The sequence below is a fragment of the Galeopterus variegatus genome, unplaced genomic scaffold, assembly GCF_000696425.1.
Source record: "Galeopterus variegatus unplaced genomic scaffold, G_variegatus-3.0.2 Scaffold979, whole genome shotgun sequence".
In the NCBI taxonomy this organism is placed as follows: domain Eukaryota; kingdom Metazoa; phylum Chordata; class Mammalia; order Dermoptera; family Cynocephalidae; genus Galeopterus; species Galeopterus variegatus.
In genome coordinates, this window is record NW_007727090.1 from 56,810 (window position 1) to 77,340 (window position 20,531).

At 35.6% G+C, this 20,531-nt stretch overlaps 1 protein-coding gene across 1 annotated transcript in view; it reads right to left on the bottom strand.

The window, feature by feature from the left end:
* LEPR (leptin receptor) overlaps positions 1–20,531 on the bottom strand; it is an 87,968-nt gene that overhangs the window by 41,791 nt on the left and 25,646 nt on the right. The window contains exons 4-6 of the mRNA XM_008573983.1: positions 12,169–12,377; positions 7,602–7,747; positions 5,326–5,470 (exon numbers count right to left, since the gene is read on the bottom strand). Coding sequence (XP_008572205.1) covers positions 5,326–5,470; positions 7,602–7,747; positions 12,169–12,377 — 500 coding nt within the window. The remainder of the gene's footprint in view (positions 1–5,325; positions 5,471–7,601; positions 7,748–12,168; positions 12,378–20,531) is intronic.

The following is a 20,531-nucleotide window of genomic DNA, read 5'->3' on the forward strand; positions in this document are numbered from 1 at the left end:
TTGGATATTTAATTTGCAAAATAATATAAATATACCTTTTATTCTGATAGGAGGTACTATGTGATATTTAATTTGTAGAATCAGAAAACAATAATGATTTTCTTTGTAATACCTTTGCAAGATCTACATTAATAAACTTTATTTAAAGAGGAAATTCTATTGATAAATATTAGTGAATTACTCAAAAGAATATAAATCATGAATCAAAACATTTTAGAGTTATTTTAAATGTGTTTATATTAGCTCCAGAAAATAGACTTTTTTGTTCTTGGAGCAAATGCACCCATTTTTCTTTAAGGGGAAAACGTTTTCTCTAACTCATTATATGAGTGCCAAGTGTGAAATGTACAAATTGCCTAATATCTGTTTCTTCTCTTCTTTGGTGGAAACAAAAATGGAGCTAATAAAGGTATTACAAGAATTCAGCACTTCTAAAGTCGTGTTCAATATGTAGCACAATCTAATCGCAATATTCCTGGACCTCATAAGTTCTGCAAACGTTCTAGATTTTCCTCTAGAAGTCCAAGACATCCAAACAGCTATAGGGAAAGAACTTAGCCAATTCATTTTAAAAAGAATCCATAAAAATCCCTTGATTAGGAATAGTTAATGCTTCATTAACTGTGTACTTGGTAGCTACAGTTGTACCCTTGAATAAAAAGTAGTAGCTATAAAGGTACTGATGATCGACATTCTGTTTGCTATGGCAGCAATGCACAGGCAACCTCTGTTCAAAAAGGAGTCAATAAAATCCAGAGTGTTTGGAAATGATAAGGAAGGTGTGCATATTCACTCTAAATAAATTAGTGACCCAATATTACAGTAATCCCCCCTTATCTGAAGGGAATATGTTCCAAGACCCCCAGTGGTTGCCTGAAGCCACAGACAGTAGCAATTGTCATCAATTGGAACACGTTTCTGTTCATATCTTCCACCCACAAATTTAATGGTTTTTCCGTCTTAATTAAGCACTTATTCACTGTGGCCATAACTTCTGCAGTCTGAGGTGCAACAACAAAACTAACACAAATTTCTTTTTCCTTCTTCTCAGTTTCATGAATAGTAGACTCGTTCTTACCATAGATCTTAGCAGCCTCAGCATACAGTTTGTAAAATTTCCTTATTGTCAACAACTTTCATCTATTCACTAAAGGAAGCACTTTATGGCTTCTCTTTGCCACATCTGAATTGCCAGCATCATTATTCTTGCTCTTTGGGGCCAATATTAAGTAAAATAAGGGTTACTTGAACATAAGCACTGTGGTACCACGACAGTTGATCTGATAACTGAGACAGCTACTAAGTGACTAGCAGCAGGCGTACATTGTGGAGACACTGGGCAAATGGATGATTAATGTCCCAGGTGGGACAGTGAGAAATTTTATCACACTACTCAGAACGAAGCACAATTTATAACTTTTAAATTGCTTATTTCTAGAATTTTCCATTTAATATTTTAAGACTTGTTGACTAAGGATAACTGAAACCTCAGGAAGTGAAACCGTGAGTGGGGAGAGCTAACGTACAGAGTATTTCAGTTGGGTGGATGCCATTACAGCACCTACTGGTGAACAGTAGAGGAGAATCTAATAATATTAAATACCTAGACTTAAGAAAGAAGGATTCAAATCTCTTTACACAAAGAATAGGAAGTTTCCAGGTTTGGAGAAACATACTTTGCTGTTGCACACCATTCAGTGGATAAGATGTAATTGCAGTAGGTGCTGTGAAGTACAGAAATTGCTGCCAAGGTCATTCAGCAAACCCAAACCTAAAAAACCTAAGCAACGGTAAAACCTCATGTTCCACGCACAGTGTAGGAAATGAGCTGCTCTATTAAAATGTTCTACATAATTAAGCTTACTGCTTACTAGTTTTGAGTATCAATTTTTAGTGCCAATGGAAATATTGTGTAATTATATAGTATGCACTCATCTTCCTTATTAGTTCTACATAATTAAGCTTACTGCTTACTAGTTTTGAGTATCAATTTTTAGTGCCAATGGAAATCTTGTGTAATTATATATTATGCACTCATCTTCCTTATTAGGGTTTATAAACATAGACTTTGGAATTAGACACCCAGCTCTACTACTTTCTGTGTGCACTTTTACGAGTTACTTAACCTCTCTAAATGTCAATTTCCTTATCTGTAAAAGAGCAATAACAGTACCTATCTCATAGGGTTGTTGAAAGGATAAAAATGATAATATATGTAAAGCACTTGTAACAATGCCTAAAATACAGGAAGCACCCTATAACTGTCAATTATTATTATTATTATTCAATAGGGAATTTTGAGCCTAATTATACATTTTATCTGTGATTCAGTACACATCACTATATTGTTACATCATTACAGTAGATGACACTGTAACAGAAAAATATTCTTGGGAGCTACCTATGTGGGTAAGCTTTTGTCCCCAGTCTTGGTGTCCCTAGTCTGCTTTCTATTTGGTGAGTTTCTGTCTTTCCCTTAATGCTCACCTGTTACTATTCAATGGCAACTAAGTTATCCAAGTTCGTTACATTAGTAAGCTTAACTTTATACTCATTGCTAAATCAACAAATGATGCCCTTTGTGGCAGCTATTTACTCAAAGTCTAGATTTTTCACTTATTTTCAGATTTTTCTGTTTGGCATGTCAAAAGTCACTAGAGGGACCTGAGTAGTGAATAACTAAAAGGCTAAGTATTAATGGCAATATTGTTGGATATTGTACAAGCAAATAAATTGGCAAAGTTGTGTGCAGTGTAGTTCATATTAATAAATCTGATTATATTATGTGTGAAACACAAAAATATGAGCCAACATATTAAGAAACCCAGCAAATGTAATCCTACAGATGTTGATATTAATTATAAAAGAGTTCTGTATAAAGTAAAGCAGAGCTAGAAATATGTCCATCCAAAGGCCTAAAAACCTAAGGTGAACAACACAAAATAAAATCTTGGGTGAAATGTAACTCAAAAACCATTATGTATACTGAATCTAAATTCGCATCTTAACTCAATAAATAATATTGCTAAGAATTATTATTCTAGAAAAGTCTTAATGTATAACTTGAATCCTAGCAAACTTTGCAAAACAAAATTGATTCTTTTACAATTTCCCTCTTTTTCAGAGAGATTAGGTTTTCAGTTCCAATTAAGAAGTAAAATGGTGAAGAATGAAGCCATTTTACTGTGAAAGAGAAACATTTCACCAGATGGTTAAATGAAGGTGACAAGCTACAGCCCACTCAGTGGAGGTAGGAGCTGTTGACCTTTACTTCATTGGTAAAACTTTATCTTCAACACCCACTCACCCCATTCTATGTAAAAACCTCCACATGGGACATCTTTGAAATTTGATGTTAATTCATCCCCCTCTTGCTATGGTTGAATGTTTGTCCCCTCCAAAGCTCATGAAGCTTAATCCCCAATATGGTAATTGAAAGGTGGGGCCTTTAAGAGATAACTGGATCCTGAGGGCTATGCCTTCATGAGTGAATTAATCCATTCATGGATTAATGGGTTAATTGATTAATTGGTTATTATTAGGGTAGACTGGTGGCTTTGTAAGGAGAGGAAAGAGCACGTGGACGCACTCAGCCCACTTGCTGTGTGATACCCTGTACTATCTCAGAACTCTGCAGAGAGCCCCCTCCAAGAAAGCTCTCATGAGCTGCACCCCTTGACCTTGGACTTCCCAGACTCCAAAACTGTAAGGAATAAGCTTTGTTTCTTTATAAATTACCCAGTTTCAGATATTGTATTATAAGCAACAGAAAACAAAATAAGACACCTCTACATATTGCACATCTGGTCACTAAAACCTATTAATCAATGACATATAACTGAAGACAGAAGATTGAGCCTTCCTTAGAAAAAGAAAAATTCCAAAAGCTAAACTGTCACCATCATATTACACACATTGTGATAACCCGTAACTATTTGAGGAACAGAGATGCAAAATTAATGTATAATTATACATTATACATTAATTATACTTATAAATTATACTTATACTTTTAAAATTATAATTATAAATCTGTTCGTGCAAGGTCCCTGATTCTCCCAGTCAGAATTAATTGCTCCCATTGCTTAGCACTTCATTTAGCTCTTTTTGCAGTCTCACTTGTGTTAAGCATTTAGTTACACAACAGATCGACCTCTCAACCTCACTGGACCTTGAGATTCTGAATACTCAAGATGTGGATTCATAAACTATAATAGTATCTAATATTTACTGAGTGCTTACTAAAGGTCAGGCACTCTGATAAGCACTCTATGTGCATTCTTTCATCTTATCGATATAAAAACATCCCTATTTCACAGATGAGGAAGTTGAAGCATAGAAAGGTTAAAAAACTCTCCAAATAAGTGGTGAGGCCAGGACTTCTATAAACTTCTATCAGACTCCAAAGCCAATGTTCTTGAAACACTAATGCTACTTGCTTTTTGACTAATCAGTGTTTTTTAAATATTAAGTAATCAATAAACAAATGTGTTAAGTTAAATGGGTTGAATATTTGCTTAGTATTTTACATGGTACTTGCTATCTCCATATATCCATAATCAACCTAAGAAAGTTTGAACAAGAAAAATCTTCCCCTTTTGAGAGATCAGACAGTCAATCAAAGGACCATTAAATGTCTTTTAATTGTCACAACATAGCATGTGGCAGGGTTAGGACTCAAGGCTCCTGAACCTTTATGTAAAACATTTCACTTCATCTTCATAAGGAAGTTGTAAATAAACTGCAGATTTTCTGATGTTAAAAATAACTTTGAACATAGAAAGAATTGACATTATTAGCTCAGTTGGTTATAGCATGGTATTGTAACACCAAGGTCAAGGGTTCAGATCCCCATACCAGCCAGCCCCCAAAAAGAGAAACAACAACAAAAAAACTGGCATTGAAAATTCTCAAAAGCAGACATCTGGAGTGAAAAGAATTCATTTATTATGTGATATGCAATATTAAAATACATTTTAATATTTGAAATTTATGTCAAATAAATATACTTGGTTTTAAAATGTAAATTAAATTATCAGCACAAGTGGTATTCTGAACTTGCTAATTTGAAACTGTTATACTAACTTTTTATTTTTTAATAGAAAAAGTAATTCAAAAAGATATTGCTATGAAAGCACATACACCTAGGAGCTCTGACACAATTTTAATTAACAAATTAGCCTGTTCAAAATTTAAATAGTTACTATTGTGTCCCCCCTCCCTCTTTTTTTCAGAGCCATAACACTTAAGATGCTTATAATATGCCAAAGGAAAATTCAGGAAATATATTTCACTCTCAATAGAAGCTACTAGTACAAAACCTACCTTGTGTGATAAAGATATGAGGGCTACTCCAGTCGCTCCAGATTCCCGGTCCATCCAGTCTCTTGCTCCTCACCTGAACCTCATAAGAAGACCCAGGAAGCACACTGTCTACTAGCAGGGATGTAGATGAGACAATCTCATCAGCCTGTTAAATAGTATTTTATAACATCAGAGCAATGTGGAACCTTTACCAAAATTGATCATAAGCAAGTCTCAACAAATTTCAAAGAATTAAAATCTTGCAGAGTAGTTATGTGGCCACAATGGAATTAAAACAGAAATCCATAACCAAATAACAAATGTTTGCATATTAGTCAATAAATTTTTTAATAGTGCATGAGCCCAAGAAAAAAATCATAATGACAATTAGTAAATATTGCTAACTGAATGATGATGAATATATGACTTTTAGAATTTTAAGAAATGCAGCTAAAGTTAGTAGGAACCTTCAAGCCACTGCTGCCATCTGTAAGACACACCTGGTAGAAAATGATGTGCCAGAAGTAGACAGAGAACTATGCATTCGTAGAGAAGAGGTGCACAGAAAGAGGACAGGAATAATTTTAAGAAGCTGAGCCTGATGACAAGCTACAGTGCATAAATCAAAGTATAATTTACAAACCAGAGGAAAAATATCTGAGAACAAACCCTGCATAAAACAACCACTAGCAAAGAATTGCTTAGCAAATAAATTCAGTTTTCCAATACTTCAAAGCTATTAAGCTCTCTGGCTTCTTAAGGCTATGTGTGTTGGGGGGAGGGAAGGTATAGACTAAAAATGATGAAAGGCATCAGGAATGCATGGAACAATATCAGATCATCCATAGTTAAAATCCTATTATCTCCAATTTACAGATGAGAACACTAAAGCCCACAGAAGCCTTAACTCTGCTTTTTTCCATACATGACACTGAGGATTCCCATCCTGCTCTGTGAAAATAAAGTCTTAAAAAAATTAGTCCAGATCTAAAAAAGACTGATTTTTACCTCTAAATTTTACAACAATTAGTTTCACAAAGTGGCAAAGTATTCACATGGCCCAAGAGGTCAATCCTGAGATCCTTCTCCTCCCCACCTGTCTCTTACTTCCTCCACTACTACTGTCGCCTTTGTTAGGTCTCTGGAACTGAGAACCTGACTTTGAGAAGCCCCACCCTTCAGTTTTGTTTCTCTAAGTTTCCTTCCTCTAAGTTTCTATCTCTTTTAAGTCTCTGTTCCCACCAGCAGGCTGAGCAAGCTGTACCCAGAGTGTAACATTGTAACTGTTCCCCTCCTTAGGCTAAGGTTTCTGTCTCCCTAAGTCTCTGTTCCCATGAGCAAGCTGCACCTGGAATGGAACAATTGTAACCATCTTCCTAGGCTAGGCCAGATGTTAATCTTAACCCTATAAAAGAAAGACACCCAACTGCCTCTCAGTGCTGGCGCCATTTTTTGGCTCAGGCCAGCAGGTCCACTTGCTGCTTGCTAACAAAATCTTTTCTTCCTTTCCCTGGCTGGCGTCTCCTTCCTCAGTGACCTTACAGCCTTCACTCACTCCCCTCAGCCCACTGGCCTCTGCATTGCTGTTCTCTGTTTAAAACCCAAGTCCCGGGCCGGCCCGTGGCTCACTCGGGAGAGTGCGGTGCTGATAACACCAAGGCCACGGGNGGTTAAGATCCCCTTACCGGTCATATTTAAAAATTTAAAAAAAAAAAAAAAAAAACCCAAGTCCCCTAGATATCTACAACACTATCTCCTTTAAATCCTTGCTCAAATGTCTCCTCTCACTGTGACCTGCCCCAACCTCCACTTATTATTACAACCTTCCATCTACCTCCAACACTCCCAAACTCCTTGTGTCTTGTAATACCATCCCAGTGTACACTGATGCACATAGAACAGTTCTGGGCACCTAGCAGGTGCTCTATAAATACTTACTGAATAAATGTAAAAAAGATGTGACACACTTTATAGCAAAAATGCATATAAACAAATATACTGAGCTATAAAAAATATAAAGATGAAATGTAAAATCAGTGGTCTGTAGGTGAAAAAAATTATAATTATGAATTCAAGTTTCTGTAATTGTACTTCCTGTAGCTGTGTGTGTGTGTATAAAATTCAATATTATATATCGTAGATAATATGTCATCTATGATATATAATATTGGATTATAATTCATTCTGTTCTAGAAGTAACATGCATATTTAGTAGATAAAGAGTAATTTCAATGGGACTTGGGGGGGGTCTTCATTCGTTTCTCAACTTCTCATTTTATTTACTAAAATATACTTACTTCTCTCATAATTCCTGTAAAATTCTCTGAATATTTCACTTGATATTGAAGTTGAAACGGTACCAATGTTGGGCTGGACCAAGAAATGTTTAAGTTACCATCATCTGTGATCTCCATATGTAAACCTAATGGTGGATCAGGTTTCACTTAAGAAAAAAAGAGAATACTTTTAAGTCAAGCAATTTTCCTGACAATCACATCTAAATAAAATGAAGTCAAAACGAATTTTCAGCATATCCTTCTTTTCAACTACTTAAAAGGTGACTTTATTCAAAGGCTAATCACAAAACCAAAATTAAGCTATAATATTGGGACTTTTCCTTGTACCATATCATAGCAATCCATGTATCTTCATTTTCTTCCCCCAAGTGATAAACAAGATTATTTTGACAAATATGATTTTTCTGCTGTAAAAAGCCTTAACTTTATTTAACCAAGCATTTCTCAAATTTATTTGAAGTCTCCCCCACAACCCCACCCACCCCACTTGTTTTAGTGGGTAGCAGGGAAAAAAGCATTTTGCAGAACACTGTTTGACAAATGCATAAAACTATGCAAAATTCAGCATATCTATTAATTTTAAATCACAACAATCAATCCAGACAACACCTACTCAATAACCCACAGCCTGAATATTCCCAAGCAATAAATGCAGCATCAGCAGGCCCTGATTTGTCACCAGAAAAAGGGATAAAGTTTCTTTGCTTAATGGGAAATTTAACCTGGCCAATGATTTCTGAGTTCAAATGCATGTGTGTGTGTTTACGTATGTATATGTATTTCTGTATATATGCATGTGGCTACACATGTGTATCTATGGTTTTAAACATATAACAAAACCTTTAAAATATTTCTAGGAACAATTTAAACATTTTACACTAAAAGATTGCTTTAATAAATTATGGTTCATACCATAATGGAAACCTATACAGCCATTAAAAATCATTGCAGAAGAATATTGAAAGTGTTTAATGTTGTTAAGTTTAAAAAATTTTTCACACATTTATACTTAGATTCCTGATTTGCTAAAGTAGACAAATAAAAAGGATACGTACAAATATATATTAAAATAGGAAGATTGCCAAAATGATAGAAACTGGATGATGCATTTTCTTCTTTGCACATCTCTATATTTGTAAGGTTTATCCAATTAACAGGACGACTCATGTACATAGAAATTATCATTACATTGAAATATTTACTGATTTGGATTTTATTTTCAATGAATAAAATGGCATAAGATATTTTTCAGTTTCTATATTTTCAGGAATTTGGACATAATTTTCCTCTTTTTCTATAGGCAAAATTAATGAGACTTTATTTTATGCAACATATTACAAATTTTAGTTACCGTAAAGTAGGGAGAACTAAACAGTAAAGTCTGGAAAAAAATAGGTTAAATTTACTTTGTTCCCATGACCAAAAAGAAAACAAAACAAAGACACCAAAGAGGAGTGAAATCATGTAATTACAAACTAATGTACATTTCCTATTTGCATACTAACATGCATTAATATTAGAAATCTAAAAATGAATTTTCCCTGAATCCCCTATATACCCAATCCCAGATATACCCCCACCTGCCTGCTTTCTTCAGATTAACATTCTTCAGAAGACTGGTAATCACTCACTCTCCACTTTGCATCCCATGCATGCCCTAGCTAACCTACTCTGGTCAGATCTTCCTCCTCATCAGCCCATTGAAACTGCTCTTATCGAGGTCACTGCCCTTTACCATACCTGACATAAATTTCCTATTCATTTTACTCTCCCTCTCAGTAGCATACCACATAGAGCTAATCGCTCTCTCCTTCTTGAAATACTTTTTTCACTTGGCTTCTAGGACACCACACTCCTTTACTCTTTCATTCTTGCTGACTACCCCTTAGTCTTTCTCTTCCTGAACTCTAAATTGGTGATCTCATACAATCCCATAAATCTCTATATGCTAACGACTCCCAAATATATACCTCCCCTGAACTTTAGACTCATATATCCAACTGACTGCTCAACATCTCCTGGGTTTCTAATACATAAACATAATGTAAACACAATAGAGCTCTTGATTTCTGCACACACTCCTAATCTTCCCTGGGTGTCCGTATCCTTGTAACTGGTATTACTACTCACCCAGATGCTCAGTCCACATCTAAGAGTTATCCTTGATTCCTCTCTGTCCTTCACACCCTACAACCCAATCCACTAGAAAGTCCACTCATCACCATCTCCCAAATAGATCCAATTCTAATCAATTCTTTACTTCTCCACTGCTACAACCCCAAACCAACTGGACTATTCCAGAAGCCTCCTATCTGGATGCCTCCTTCCACTCTTCCAACCATCCTTCACCCCCTTCTGTATCAGTTTCGTTCTCTACAATCCAGAGTAAATTTTAAACACACACGTGTATCTCTCTGATCATATCACTCTCCAGATTCAAAAGTTTCCATTGCAATTAGAATAATATCCAAACTCTGTAACCCTGGCCTATGAGATGCTCTGGACCTAGATAACTCTGACACCATCTCCTAATACTCTCATATCTCATTCACTCCAAGAACAAGGGCCTTCTCTTTTGTTCTTCAAACTACCAGGTGCATTCCATCTCCAGGATTTTGTGAATGCTGCTCTTCCTGGATGGAGCACCTTTAACTCTGGATTTTTGCATGGCTATCTCTTCTTCATTCAGCTCAAATGCTTTGTCCTAAAAGAGGCCTTCTTTGACCTCCACAGCAAAAGTAATAGCTCCCACCCCTGACATTCCATCACACCACCACACCACCTGTTTTATTTCTCCCATGTCACTTAAACAATTTTTGGATACTGCCTGTCATATATGTTCTAATACAAGGAAAGATTTTTCTCCAAAAATTTCTCTGCATATAGATAAAATTAAGAAAAATGTCATGTTCTTATCAATTCTTCTATCACAACACTTTCCCTTAAACACTCTATTTTTTTTTTTCCTTTTTGTCTTTTTTCGTGACCGGCAACGGGATCGCAACCCTCGGTGTCGCGCCCGCACCGCGCTCAACCAGTGAGCAGACCGGTCTGAATATGGGATCCGAACCCTCAGTGGGAGCGCTGCCCTCTACCGAGTGCGCCACCAGGCCGGCCCTAAACACTCTATTTTTAAAAAAACCATCAATTCGGGCCGGCCTGGTGGCGCACTGCTACAGTGCGCCGCTTGGGAGCGCGGTGGCACTCCCGCCGAGGGTTCGGATCCCACATACAGACCGGTTCCCGCTCACTGGCTGAGCGAGGTGTGGGAGCAACACCAAGGGTTGCGATTCCGTTCCCGGTCCCGGTCCGGTACGGGCGCAACACTGAGGGTTGCAATCCGTTGCCGGACACGAAAAAAAAAAAAAAGGAAAAAAAAAAAAAAAAACAAAAAAAAAAAAAAAAAAACAAAAAAAAAAAAAAAAAAACAAAAAAAAAAAAAAAAAAACAAAAAAAAAAAAAAAAAAACAAAAAAAAAAAAAAAAAAACAAAAAAAAAAAAAAAAAAACAAAAAAAAAAAAAAAAAAAAACATCAATTCAATGCTGGCTCCAAATGCTTCTAAAAATCACCAAGTAGAATTGGTTTTGAGAGGAGAAGATGGTATTTAATAAATATTTTGTAATTTTTTTTTTCTACAGTATAACTTCACTATTGAATTGTTTGGATGACATTTTAATTATGCTGTAGGAATCACAAATATCTCCCTAGAGGACAAATTACTTGAAAGTGCTAATGTTAAAATATGAAGTCATACACAGATTGAAAAGTGCTATATCTCTAGTAACTTAGAAGTGACATTAGAGTTGTTTGAAAAATTGTGTCAGATACTTAGAAAAGTGGCTCCAGTGACATCAAAATCAATGATGCAAAGATGGATATAAAGAGTTTGCATATAATCATTTCAGGAGATGGAAAAGAGTAACACTTAAATTTATATAATATATACATAATTTAACATATGTATACAAAACTGAATTAATAAATTAAATATTTTAAGTTAACATTTGCCTATATTATTTACATTTGTAATTGTATTTTCAAGAGGACCAAAAGAAATTTGGGAGATCTTTGCACTAACAAAATGGGTCATTACCTATTACTTGAGGTTTCTAATAATCAGGTTTGTACAGCAAATTACTTACTTATTCGTTTACCTTTTTATCATTTGTCTCTGCCCACTATTGTTTGCCCTGCTCTATGAAGCAAGAACTTTTTCTCATTCCCCAGGAACATTCAAGCAAGAACATTCAAGCTACTAATTATTTTCAGAAATAGTTATCAGAGATGTAAAACAGTGATAACCAAACAATGCATATTCATTAGACAGATCCAGGATTTAAAGAAATCAAACTGTTTTCTAAAAAGAATTTTAGTGACAATTACACAGATATCTACACCACTGTTAAATCATTCTAGAAGCTGCTTCTAAGACACCCTAATACTACATTGACCATCACTACGCTGTTGGTCAAAGTGAGATAAGCTAGTGAAAACTTTTGTAAACAATTTTTAACCTGTTTGTATGGCTGATGTTTAGATACATTACCATTTTAATGCACAACTTACCGACATTTATGGGCTGAACCGACATTAGTGGTGACTGAAAAATTACTCCACCAGATGTGATTTTCAAATACATAAGAAGAGTGTTGTTGAGTTTGGCAGTTGGCACAGGCACATGACATTCACAACACTCATGAACACTGCAGTTGCAATGAGCAATCTGGAAACTGCCTTTCTTGGGGACCAGAGGAGAATCTTCTAACATTTCAGGCCTATATTAAAAAATAAAAGATAAATATTAACATAGATGTGAAAGTATTGAACAGTTTTTAAAGGTAGGATACTAAATCCAAATTGAGGACACCAAGCTAAAAGATCATCTGGAAAAAAAGACACATCGAAGAAACAAAGATATGGATAACAGCAGGTTAATCGTCAGAAATAACATAAGCAAGACGACCTTGAAGCAACAGTGAAGTACAAAAGAAAAGAAAAACTGCAATCTTAAAATCCTACCCCCAATGGAAATATCTTTCAAAATAAAGATTAGATAAAGGATTTTTTAGATGTACCAAATCTTAAAGAATTCATCATCACCATCAGACCTTCATTATAAAAAATGCTAAAGAAAATGATAACCAGAAACCAGATGGAAGTCTGGTTTCACACAAAGACATGAAATTTAACTAAACTGATAAATATTTATTGACCATTTAAAGCAAAAATAATAACCGTGTAGTGTGGGGTTTATAACACAGGTAGAAGTAAAATGTATAACATTAGTACTAAGCTTGGGAGGATAGAAATGTAAGTATACAGTTAATGTTCTTCCACTATACATGAAGTGATATGATACTTAGAGGCATTATATCACTTAGACTATAAGTTAAAGACATAGTCACACATTATAAATACTAAAACCACCACTAAAATAATAAAACAAGAAGATACAGCTAATAAACAACAAAGGAGATTTAGTGGAATTTAAAAAAAATCCAAAAGAAGGGATAAAAAGAGGATAAAAGGGAAAACAAATGGGATGAGAAAAGAAAAATATTTAAACCTAAACATATCAATAATCACATTAAATTCAAATAGTCTAAACTTCCCACTGAAAAGGCAGAAATAAAAATGCAAGACCCAATTACAAACTACGTACAAGATATCAATGTTAGGGCTGGCTAATTATCTCAATTGGTTAGAGCACAGCCTTATAACACCAAGGTCATGGGTTCAGACCCCTATCAGCCAGCCACACACACACAAAAAAATTAACTATGAAACACAAACAAGCAAAAGGAAATGAGTGATTGCAAGATTAGTTAAAGAAAGTTCGAATAGCTATATTCACATCTGATAAAGTAGATTTCAAAGCAACAAATATTACCAGGGATAGAGAAGATCATTTCATAATGAAAAAGGGGTTAATTCACCAACAGGACATGACAATCTAAAACATTTATGCACCTAATTACAGAGTTTTGAAATATGTGAAGCAAAAGACTGACAGAACCACAAGGAGAAATAGACCAATCCACAATTATTGATGGAGATTTCATTGCCCTTCTTTTAATAACTGATATAACAAATAGACAGAAATCAGTGAAGATAAAGATTTGAACAACATTATAAACCAACTTGACCTAATAGACATTTCAAGAACACTTCATCCAACAAAGCAGAATGCATATTCTTTTCAAGAACACACACGACATTTACCACGGTGGACTATATTCTTGGCCATAAAACAGTCTCAATAAATTTAAAAGGATTCAAGTCACACAAAAATAGAATTAATAATAGAAATCAATAACAGAAAAATATCCAAAAAGGCCCTAAACATTTGGAAACTTAATAATACACTTCTAAGTACACCTATGGATTAAAGAAGAAATCCAAAAAGATATTAGAAGGATTTTTTAGTAAATTAAAATGAAAACACAGCATAAAATAATGTGGAATATTGCTTAAAGTAAAAAATTCCAGTAAAAATGTATAACACTAAATATAGACACTAAATGCCTATATCAGAAAAGAAGAAAGGTTTCAAAGTAATGACCTCAACTTCTTCCAAAAGAAACTGGTGGGGGGGAGAAAATTAAACCTAAGCAAGCAAAAGATAGGAAATAATAAACATCAGATAGAAATATAATGAAACAGAAAACAAAAATATTAGATAAAAATCAAGAAAGCCAAAACTGGTTAAGAAGATCAATAAAACTGAAGAAACTTTAACCAGACTGACCAGGAAAAACTACAGAAATGACACAAATTAGTACAAAAAAATGAGAGAGGAGTTCAGGTCAAGATGGCAAAATAGATGGTCCCCAGCGTCACTCTCTCACACAGATCAACCAATTTACAGCTGTAAAAATATAACATCAGCCAAGCTGGGGCTGCTGGAGCTCAGGGGAAGAGGAGGAGAGACCTATGGAGTGCATGAAGGGGGAGAAGCCACGATGAGAGAAAGAAAAAACTGCTTGGAGTATTTCATGCTGTGGCCACTTTAAGCCTGCAGCTGCTGAGCACACGGAGCAGGAGTCGGCAGAAGACTCAGCTGTGCCCTTTGGAAGTAGTTGCTTGGAGGTGGCAGAGGAGAAGAGGACCTTGGTGGCCCCCAGGACAGCAAGACCACTAATAGGGTTTCCATGGACCCACACAGGAGCGAGGACCCAGAATAGCTGAAAAGGGGAGCCATTCAGAGACCAGTGAGTCAACGCAAGGGACCGGTGCAGGGCCCATCCCATGGGAAGTGTTCGGAGCATGGGCAGTGGGGGAGACCGGCCCACCGAGAGAACAATGGGACACAGCAAGGACAGCCGATCTGCCCCCAATCAGCTCAGGACCACTCAGAGGAGACTGGTCAGGAATGCAGAATTGCATGGGGTGTGGTTTGATGAAAAGACTCAGGCCCAGATCAGACTTTCTACACAAGCCAGGTGCACCGGGTCTCTGGAGAGCCAGAAATACCTATAAGGTCAACCATTAAAATCTGAGTTGCACAAAAAGCCTTCCCTAGGGAAACAGCAGCAAAGCAGCAATTTAGCTCAACCACAGAGCTGAAGTACTGGTTCCCACAGGAAGTTCCCCCGTTATAGAAGTAAGCAAAGGACAAAAATTAGTTCCAGCCCAGGCACACCACCAGTGCCTGGGGCCTGCCAGGGGACTTGAAGTATGGAGCCAGAGACAGGAACACCTACCCACAACCACACACACCACCAGCACCTCGGGTCCCACCCAGGGACCCAGGGCTTGGAGCTAGGGACTAGACCCCCCACCCACAACCAGGCACACCACCAGTGCCAAGGAGCATGCCAAAAACATCACCTCCCTGTGGGTGGCCCACCACAGCCACCACAGTAACCATAGCTGCTGCAAAAGTGGCTAGACATCACAACTACCACGCAGATGGTCTGCCAGCCCACACCACAACCACCACGCAGATGGTCCACCAGCCACTGGAGTGTCACAAGGAGAGTCACCAGCAAAGACCAAAGACAAGAAGATGTCTCTCTCCACAAAGCCCATTCCAGAGTGACAGAAGAAGCATCTGCTCTGTGATAATATTTGGGGACCTGAACACACCTTTCAGCATTGGACAGATCATCTAGGCAACAAATCAACAGAATAACCATTACTCTTTCAGAGGGAGAGAAGAAATCTAGGGTTATCAGTGGTGGGAGGGGGGAGGAAGAGAGGGTTAGATAGAGAGAGATTGGACAAGAATAAGTACAATTTGTAACAATATACATAACAAGTAATATTGATTTGATCAACATATGTCAACACTGAATCCCAAAAATATGCATAATCAATTATGATTCAATAAAAAAAAAATGAGAGGTGATAGTAGTACACAACCTACAGATATTAAAAGGATAAGGGGATATTACAAACAATTTTATGCCATCGAATTCATATTTGCTAGCTGATTAAATTAAAATTATTTTAAAGTATCATTTACAATAACATCAAAAACAGAAATACTTAGGAATATGTTTGACAAAAGATGTTTAGGATCTGTCACTGAAAACTGCAAAACATTGTTAACAGAAATTGACATTGTTAATAAGCCAACTCTTACTTTTTTAAAATTTAACAGTTTAATTAAGCAAAAAACAATTTGTGAATCAGGCATTAACTCTTCTTAAATTTATCTATAAATTCAATGCAATGCCAATCAAAATCCCAGCAGGCTATTTTATACAAATTGACAAAATGAATCTAAAATTCATATGGGAAAAAAAATTCATATGGAAATGCAAAGGAACTAGAATAGCAAAACAACTTCTAAAATGAAAAACATATTTTGAGGAATAACAATACCTGACTTCAAGACATTATAAAGCCACAATAATCAGGCCAATGAGGTATTAGTGTAAAAATAGAAAAAAAGAGAAAAATGGAACAGAATAGAGTCCAGAAATAAACTAACACTTATATGTACAACTGATTTTCTACAAAGGCACAAAAGCAATTCTGTAGAAAAGGGATAATCTTTTTAATAAATTGTGCTGGAACAACAGGATATCTACATGCAAAAGAAAAAGAAAAAAGAATTTCAACCCATACCTCACATCAGATACAAAAATAAATTCCAAATGGACCATAAACGTAAATGCAAAAGCTAAAGTTATGAAACTTCTAGAGAAAAACATGGGAAAAAATTTATGTGACCTTGGATTAAAAATTTCTTGGATACAACACCAAAAGCACAATCCATAAAGAACAAATTGATAAAGTGGACTTTATCAGAATTTAAAACTGTTATTCTTCAAAAAGTACAATGAAAGATAAAAAGACAGACCACAGACTGAGAGAATATATTATTTGCCAATAATCTCTCTGATAAAGGATTTGTATCCATAATATATAAACAACACTCAAAACTCAATAATAATAAAACAACCCGGTTAAAAAAGAAATAGGCAAAGTTTTCAAGTCACTTCTCCATAGAAATTATGAGAATGGAAAATAAGCACATCAAAAGAGCTTCAGCGTTATTAGTCATTCAAGAAATGCAAAACCACAATGAGATATCACTATCTATGTATTAGAATTAAAAAGACTAACCATATCAAGTATTAACAAGGATGTGCAGAAACTGGAAGTCTAATAGATTGCTGGTGGGAATGTAAAATGATACAACTTCGAAAAACAGTTTGTCAATTTCTTAAGTTGTTAAACATACACCTACCCTATGATCTACCCATTCCACTCCCAGGTATCCATTCAAGAGAAATGAAAGCATGTCAATTCAGACACTTGAAGCAGCTTAATTTGTAATAGCCAATAACTGTTAGCAATTTAAATGTCAATCAACAGGTGAATGAGTAAACAAACTCTTGTACGTCCATATAATGGAATGCTACTCAGCAATGAAAAGGAACTAATACTGACATACACAAGATTAATGAATCTCAAAATAATCATGCCATGTGAAAGCATGATAAAGTACTGTGTGATTGCATTTATATAAAACTCTAGAAAATGCAAAGTAATCTGTGGTGACAGAAATCAGATCAGTCGTTCCCTAGGGCCAGGGGGTGAAGGGGATAGGAAGTGCCACAGGTAGGACCAAGAGAGTGGGATTATGAAAAAGGCAGGAAGAAATTTTGTGATTGATGATATATTTGCTTTCCTGATCATAGTGATGGTTTTATGAGTGCTTTCATATATCAAAACATCAAATTTATACTTTAAGTATCTACAGTTTATTGTATATTGGTTATATCTCAATAAAGCTGTTTACAGAAAGACAGAAAATCTAAGAAAATTTTTGTAAGCAATATTTTGCCTGTCACTGTAAACCTTCAAATGAGTAGATTCCCCTTAAAAAATAATTGTAATGAGCTGGTAGGGTTATCTAACTCAGGGCATAAGGAACAATAACATGCAATCAAGATACAGAAAGTTGTTATTTCTGAGTTATTAGAATTTTTTTTTTTTTTTTTTTTTTTTTTTTTTTTTTTTTTTTTTTTTTTTTTTTTTTTTTTTTTTTTTTTTTTGTAATCTGCCTGGTCCCTTAGGGAGCCTTGGTGTAAATGAGATGACTTTAGAGTGAGAATAGTGGGGGAGTAACAGTGCTTCATACTCCCCATCTCACCTGAGCTACCCATTCTGTCCACAAATGTGTGCTGCTTTATATCCAAACCACTCTATGCCTTTTTAAAAACTTGCGGATAGGGGGAGAGTATTAATATTTGGGCATGTTCACTGCCTTCGGAAATCCTGCAGTACTTTTGGAGGGAAAACACCATAATGATAAATATAATAATTAAAAATTCAGTGTGGAGAAAGTGTTGCTTTAGAAACTATACTCACTAGCATATACATGAGCATTGAGATATAAACACAACATGAAAAAAATGGACCATAATCTTTCTGTGCACACTCCACCTGTACTAAATGTTTTGAAGTATGATAGGTTCCTAAGTTTCATGAGATAGACTTTATTATTGCTTTAGTACTAAAAATTCAGTCAGGAAACATTTATAGTGCTTTAATGTGAGGAGTCTACTGGGCGCAGTAAAAGGGATAATAAGATTGTAAAAAGCACACTAAATTAACACCTAGACCTGAAATCAAGTACTTTTGTTTGCTTATTGACCATAAAGATCATAGACAAGTAAGTTCATTTTTGTGAACCTAGTTTCCTTAATCAATAAAACAGAAAAATGCCTGCCCACCTATTTTCACAAGGTTGTTAATGAATATCAAAGCGAATAATTACACAGTAGTATTTTGAAAACTTTAAAGTGCTACATGTCAATAAAATATTGTTTTGAGTAGGAGTTGAAATGACATAGCACTTTCAATTTTACCTAAATCTTCAAACAAAGCCAATGAAATGCAAATTTTAAAAATATTAAGCCAGGCCTCTTATGTGTTTTTTCAAATATTAAAAACAAAAGCTTCTGCAAACAGGGTGTGAACAAATTGGATAAATTATGGTATTTTACAGCAGGAACATGCTTGCAAGGTATTATGCTTTGACTGAAGGACTCCCAAATGTTAAGGCAAAAATAGAACTGAACACAAAATAAGACCTATATTTGCTACTGATATTTTTAAAAGGATAAAAAAAATTCTAGTCATAATTCTCTTTTTTAAGACAAAAAGAACAGTTAAAATCACACAATCTTACTTTAGATGGCCTTGCCAATGCCGTCCCTTTCTAAACACAGTGGATATTTGTAGAAAGGGGATGATTACCCATCAGATTAACTCTATGGTTTCTTTATCACTTCCCTCTTGTGTTTTCTGTTTACTTAGTCTCATTTTTATTTTGTTAATAATTTTAATATGCACACAAAAATCATATATAGAGAATATATATCTTTAATAATGACTATATATTATATAGTATCTATACTATATAAAGTATATATTACAGTCATCCCTTGGTATCCATGGGGAATTAATTCCAGGATCCCCACAGATACCAAAACCCACACAGGCTCAAGTCCTTGATAAAAAATGGTACATTATTTGCATATTACCTATGCATATCCTCCCATATACTCTAAATCATCTCTAGATTACTTATAAAACCTCACACAATGTAAACACTATATAAATAGTTGTTATACTGTATTATTTTTTATTTGTATTATTTTTTATTGGGTTTTTTTTCCTGAATACTTTCGATCCACAGTTGTTTGAATCTGAGGATGTGAAACACATGGACACAGAGGGCCAACTGTACAATAATGTATAATTTGTTTAAAAAAAAAAGCAGCTCCTCTCAGAAATTTCCCAAACCATTCCAACAGAAAGCCCCATCATGAAACTATTAGAATCAATCTATTGGGCCGGCCCGGTGGCGCACGGGAGAGTGCCCCGCTTGGGAGCGCGGCGGTACTCCCACCAAGGGTTCGGACCCCATGTGGAGACCGGTTCCCGCTCACTGGCTGAGCGCGGTGCGGGCACAGCACCGAGGGTTGCGATCCCGTTGCCGGTCCCCGGTACGGGCGCGACACTGAGGGTTGCGATCCCATTACCGGTCAGTAAAAAAGACAAAAAGGAAAAAAAAAAAAAGAATCAATCTAAAACTAATTCCCAAATGTTCTAAGTTAGAGGTAAGCAAACTACAGCCCACAGGCCAAATCCAGCCTTTTGCCATTTTTTATTTTTGTACAGCCTATGAGTGTAGAATGATTTCTTACATTTTCAAGTGGTTAAAAAAAAAAAGAGGAAGAATGTTTTGTAATACACGGAAATTACATGAAATTCAAATTTCCGTGTCCATAAACATACTCACACTAATTCATTTACATATTAACTCTGGCTCCTTTTACACTACAAGGGCAGACTTGAATAGTTGTGACAAAGACAACATGGTCTGCAAAGCCCAAAATAGTTACTATCTAGCCCTTTAAGAAAAAGAATCTGACACTGCCCACCCCCCCATCCCCCAGCCACCA